This window comes from Oryzias latipes, chromosome 22, assembly GCF_002234675.1.
Source record: "Oryzias latipes chromosome 22, ASM223467v1".
Taxonomy (NCBI): Eukaryota; Metazoa; Chordata; class Actinopteri; order Beloniformes; family Adrianichthyidae; genus Oryzias; species Oryzias latipes.
Window position 1 is genome coordinate 20,365,744 of NC_019880.2, and position 6,000 is coordinate 20,371,743.

At 44.4% G+C, this 6,000-nt stretch overlaps 1 protein-coding gene across 1 annotated transcript in view; it reads right to left on the bottom strand.

The window, feature by feature from the left end:
• LOC105356978 overlaps positions 1 to 5,689 on the bottom strand; it is a 30,402-nt gene extending 24,713 nt beyond the window's left edge. The window contains exon 1 of the mRNA XM_023951949.1: positions 5,080 to 5,689. Within this exon, the coding sequence (XP_023807717.1) occupies positions 5,080 to 5,372 (293 nt within the window). The 5' untranslated portion in view covers positions 5,373 to 5,689. The remainder of the gene's footprint in view (positions 1 to 5,079) is intronic.
• Positions 5,690 to 6,000: the final 311 nt, after the last annotated feature.

Below are 6,000 nucleotides of genomic sequence, written 5' to 3' on the forward strand. Positions count from 1 at the left end.
CCCTCATCTGTTCATTGCCGGCTCATGATGACCTGGATCAGGTCGCTAGAAAAGTGTTTTAGCTTTGTGGTTGTTCCCATTCTGGAAAAATATGATGCCACAAAATTTCTTTAAAAAAACGTCCAGCTAGCAAGGACAAACCAAATCAAAATGAAGCTTTGATGTCCATCTGTCAAAGGACCACGCCCTCTTCTGGACATTTTCACTCATGAATGTAAAAGAAAATATGTAGTAAAAAGTACCACCATAAAATGTCCCAAATATGGCATCTAACTGCAGATGCAAAGAAGTCTGAACCATACAGCTTATTTTTCTCTGTTTCTGTTGTAAAGTTGATTATTTATGACAATAGCTGAGACATCACTTTGTGACTGTCATCAAGTCAGAGCTTTAATGACAGTTGCTGTCCGTCATATGGCTTTTGCTTGTTTCTGAACTTTAAATGTAACCAACAGGGGACACAATATAGACCTTTGTAAGCCGGTCCCAAGCCGGGCATTGTGAGGACCCTTCAAAGGAGGAGCCAAAAGAAAAGAACATGTCTTAGTGGTTGTTGGCAGAGTGGTCATTATTGGCAGCACTCCCGATGATGGTTGAAATGGGGTCCACTTGCAGACAACACCAGGGGGACCTCCCATGCCTTATGAGATATTAAAAGCCCAAACAACCACTTTTACTGAACAAGAATTCTGGTTCATTTCTCCTTCAGTCATCAATCCAAGTTCTTTCATTATCTTTCAGATTAAGACTGTAGATCCTCGAATTCACTGCTTTCTTCAGACTCTGCTGTAGCCGAGGCAGGTAGCTGGATTACTTACGTTTTTTAAGGTATTAAAAAAAACTATTTATGGATAACGCTTTTACATAATTGGGTGACAGCTGGGCGGCAGCAGCTCTGATAAGACGATTTGTAAATGTCTCTGCACATCATGTCCCACCGGCCGCCTGGTTTAAGCAACACGCCTCCCAATTCAATTCAATTTTATTTGTAAAGCCCAAATTCACAACAGTCATCTCGATGGGCTTCGTATAGGTAATTGAAAAAGTTAAACATAAAATCAAAAGGATCATGAATACATAGAATTCAATAGGAAAATACTAAATTGAACTAATTGAACTAAACTGGACATCCCTGCCCTTAGACCCCCTTCCCAAGAACGCACAATGTTCTGTCTTCTTTGTGGTCCTCTCAGCTTCAACCGTAAATCATCAATCTGCAGTCTCTGACTCGCCGTGGTGCCATCAATGATGAGTTCTGTGCAGCATCAATGCCGTCTTTAGACCCGCGGAGGCCGGGATCAGCAGATTGTCGTCTGGTCACTGCCTGGCCCCCGGCCCACGTCAACAGCCCTCATCGCGTTCCGGCGCTGCTACCGAAGATTTCTAACAATCAGACGGTGGCAGTGGGAAGTCGGCATGGGGGCAAGGGGTAGCAGTCTACAATTGGATTTTGTGGACCTTGGAGACCCCCTTATCAGTCAATTCTTTTCCTGCTGCCTTCCTTGTCATCCACCTGTCACTGGACTCCAACCACGCAACCTTCAAATGTGTCCAGGCAGCAGAAAGCAGGAAAAGTGCAGGGCGGTCCATCTGACCAGGACTGGGGAGTCCTGATCTATAGTTCTAAGATCAGATTTCAGATATCAGCTTTGTTACCAAAGAGTCTATTTGCTGGGATGTTTCTAGTCAAACCAGAGTATCTGCAAACACATTTTACACATTGAATGTATTTTTTGTTCGCTCGATCAAACTAAATCAAACTTTATTCATAAATGACACGAGACGATAAAAACCTACTGAAGTTGTTTTTTCTTCCAATTACTCAATGAACTATTTGAATTATAAGCTTATATTACACTTGAGTAATATTTTACAAAGTATCCCTACTCCTTCATTAGTATTGTTAATACTATTGCTGCAAAGCAAACATGTAAACTGCAAATATTTGCTGCCAAGTTGTTATGTGATTCAATAGACTAACATTATCGAGTCAGTGTCAGTGAAGGGCAGACATCCTGTTCCCCAGAGAAACCGTCATGTCCATGTTTGCATTGTCATTAGCTGGCGTGAACAGATGTGTCCAAACAGAAGCTCAGCAAACGCCTGAGTCTCCGCTCTAAAACTGTACAGCTGTGCCAAGCTCGCTCACCAAACCTACATTTGATACGGCACTGAAAGATGCTGAGGATGAAACAGACATTTTTACTGTCCTCGTATTGGATGACGCTGACATTCACCTCTACGCAGAGCAGAGATACCACCGGACAGCAGAGAAAGTCCCACCTTCTGGTCTTAAAACATGTCTCCAGCCTAACAGAGTGGACAGTTGGTGCTGGAAAAGGATCTAAATGCACATCAGGCCAAAGGAGGAATTAATAATCTTTAAAAAACGGATTTGTGTAAAGAAATAAACAGAAACATTTGAAGTAAAGTAAATAAAACACAAACAAAATTCTACAAAAATAAGAAACAGAATCAACAACAAGAATAGTTAGAACAAAAGGCTGTTTAACTGAACAAGCAAGGCTAGAAAATGTAACATATTAAACCACAAGTTCAATTTCCTGGATTTTAGGTGACCGCTGTGGGGCAGAGGTAGAGCGGTCAACATCTGATCAGAGCATCAGGTTTGATTCCCGCCTTGCCTGCCTATGTACCAAAGTGGCCTTGGGCAAGACACAGAACCCTACGGTGCTCCTGGTGGTTATAGGACTGCGCCAGTGTTGTGTGAGTGTGAGTGTGACTGTAGAACACTAACATTAAACTTTCATAATAAGGCGGGGGCCGCAAAATATCATCTTGGGGGCCGCAAATAGCCTGCGGGCCGAAGTTTGAGACCCCTGCTCTAAATCCTGCAGGGTTCATTTCCATGATGCATGCAAATATTTAAATACGATGAAATATAGCATATTTTAACATGACATAATGTCAGATTCCTACAAAAAAGATGTGCAGATATATGCAGTGGATGAAAGTAAAGAACATTTCCAATTCAGGAAAAGTCTTCTTTTGTTCTTCATTTCTGCAGAATTGAGGTATTTTGAAGCATTCCCATCTGAAAATTTTAGATCTTCTTGTTTTGTGGTCCACAAATCAGACTAACTTGACAGGAAACTGAGTTCAAAATAAACATCACTGCAGAACTTAACCAGACTGTTAATAAGCACCCTGTATAAGCATAATGAAACGAGCCAAAGCGTAGTCTACTGTACAAACAATGAGCGAGCGGGTTCAGCTGATCAGAATCCAGAGCCATTGATCATCAGGGATTCCTGCACAGCACATACGGTGTGAGAGCAGGAATCTACATCGTCTTTGCAGAGTTGATAGTTTATCTCTTTTCTTTGATTGCATCACCATGCATGTGCTGACTTTCACCAGGCAGAATGCTTTATCTCTACATTCTGTGTTCCTTCTAATGCTGGCTGTCAGTACACAAACTCGAAGCGGATCTTCTGGCTCTGTTGGATCAGTACTTTTGAACGGGCTGCTTCTGTTTGACGGCAGTCAGCCGTGTTTTCGTTTGGAGGCCGAAGCAATCCTTCCACCTGTGGAGGATTCATGCAAACTCCAAAAAACGTTCAAGAGTCTGAGACGTTCATGAAGCAACTGGGCCACCAATCACAGCTCCAGTCAATAAAAACCCACATCTCCTTCATCGGGCTGTCAGATAAAACAAGAACTCCTCAGCAAAGACTTTCTCTCAATCTTCACTAAACTAGCATTTTAAATAAAAAACGGGTCACTTTGATTCTGTCTTTCTTTAGTTTAGTTTTAGTTTAGTCATTTTATGAATATTGTTTGAAGTTGACTTTGATTTATTCCAGAATAATAGTCCTGTCTATTTTTATTCATATTTATGTTAATTAAAGTATATTTTTCATGTATTTCATAAATGTTTATCCTGTTGGGCCCGGGACCTGAAGCGTCTTTTGGATTTTGACCCCTGTCCCATAGAGTTGGACCCCCCCTGCTCTAAAAGTCTGAAGCATCTCCTGACTAACAGGTAACCAGCAGCTGAGCAACAGGTTTTCTAATGACCAATGACATTCTCTTGAATGCTTTCAGCTTCGTTTTCACCCGTTTCTATCGAGCTCCTGTGCAAGTTTAAAAACACGAGGAAAACACCTCTGGACTGAGTCACATTCAGCCCAAGCTGACGGGGAAACCACACCTGCACGGCAGGTTTCTGTCTCTGATTGGCAGCGTTTCTAATTAAGATCACGAGGACAGGTCATGTGCCGTGTTACAATCCATCATCAAATGTTCAAAGTAGGACAAACGTAGACTCTGTTAGCATGTCCTTTTAATAAAATAACCCCAGAACCTCTAAACAGGACCGTTCTGTGGTTCACTGAAGCCTCATCTTCATCCTTCTGCTAAAAAAAAGCCTGTGGCAATGACTAAAAGTCAGTTTTTCTGACCATTTCTACCGGACGCTGACATCAGTCATCGCTTTCTTTTAGATGCTGAAGTCTGAACCTCAAATGTCTGAAAACGATACGTCACACATGCATTACATGAAGAGCAAAACCATCACTGCCGGAAAAAAAAAGTACCAAACTGCCCTCAGCCCAACTGCCAGATAAAAAAAAGCTTTGAATCTGAAAGTTCTTGTTACCACGAGGGAAAATCTACTGCTGCAGTCACAGCTGCAGAAATGCAGCTGCAGAGATGCAGAAATGCAGCTGCAGAGATGCAGAAATGCAGCGGCAGCAGCTGTGACTGCAGCAGCAGCGGCAGCAGCTGTGCGCAGAGATGCAGGGCTGCACAATGTCAGAAAGGGTCCAGCAGAGGGCCAAAGGGGTCAGGGGTCAGGGGTCAGGTGTGAGCTAAGAGCCCAGGCTCCAAAGGGAGTCCTGGTGGAGGCTGACATCTCACTTCCTTTGGCAGCATTTTTTAAACTGGTGTTAAAGTTGAACTGCAGGTTCAAATCCGGGTTCAGATTCCACCAACAGCCTCAGGCTAAACCGCCACCAGAAGCTGCTTCTCCACAAACATTCAGCTCTACATTTCTGCAGGACCACTTCAAAGGCCGTGGCCCTACAGATGGACCGAGGGGCCCCTCCAAACACTCACATGGGGTCTTCTGGATCCTCCTCGCGGTCGTCCTGGAGGAAGACCTCCTCACTCTGCCGGGCTTTCTTCTTCTTCCTCCGTAACGACAGCAGTCCGATTCTCTTCATTCCTTTCGCCGGGGAAACAAGCTCAGCATCCCGGGACAGTGTAGCGCTGTCCGCGGGTCCCTCGGGAGCGGCTCCCGGGGTCCACGCCCCGGGGCCGTCCCGGTGCGGGGCCTCATCGGTCAGGGAGTCCTTCTTGTCGGAGGAGCTGGACCGGAAAAGGCGCCCGATCTTCAGCGACCTGCTCATGCTGTCCGCCGGAGGAGACCCGCAGCCGAACTGCTGCGGAGCGGCTGAGAGGAGGCGGGGAGTCACCGGGAAGACCTGTGGAGCGGGTTCCCGCGTGCTCAGCTGTCACGCGCGCACGCGCGCGCGAGAACAGCGGCGTGACAGTTCTGGATCCGCTCCGGAAAACCCAGAAAGGAGCAAGAACCGAAGATTTGGATGATCCAGAAGCTCCTGCGGCCCCAAGATGTTCCGAAAAACTCAGAGATTCGGGACTTTGGACCCATCTGTTGATAAAAGGACTCTGAAAAACAACAACAAGCAGATCATCTTTTCCCCCGAAATCTACATCCAAAGGAGAGATCTGAAGTCCCGGTCTGTGGCCCTGATCCATTTTAATCAGCTGATATGAAGGATTCCGAGTCCCGATCCGATCCTTGAACTCATTTAATGATCCGATTTTCTTTTATTAACCTTCTATTATCATTTACCACTGAAACAGAGCACTTCTGTGACGTAGTTGGAATAATAATACATGATAGTTAGTCATAAAGTTTGGTGAATTCATTTTCTTAAAAACTATTGAACAACTTTGATTAGATGTGATTCATCTAAATTTAAATTATTCAAAATTCAGAAGGATTTTCTTTAG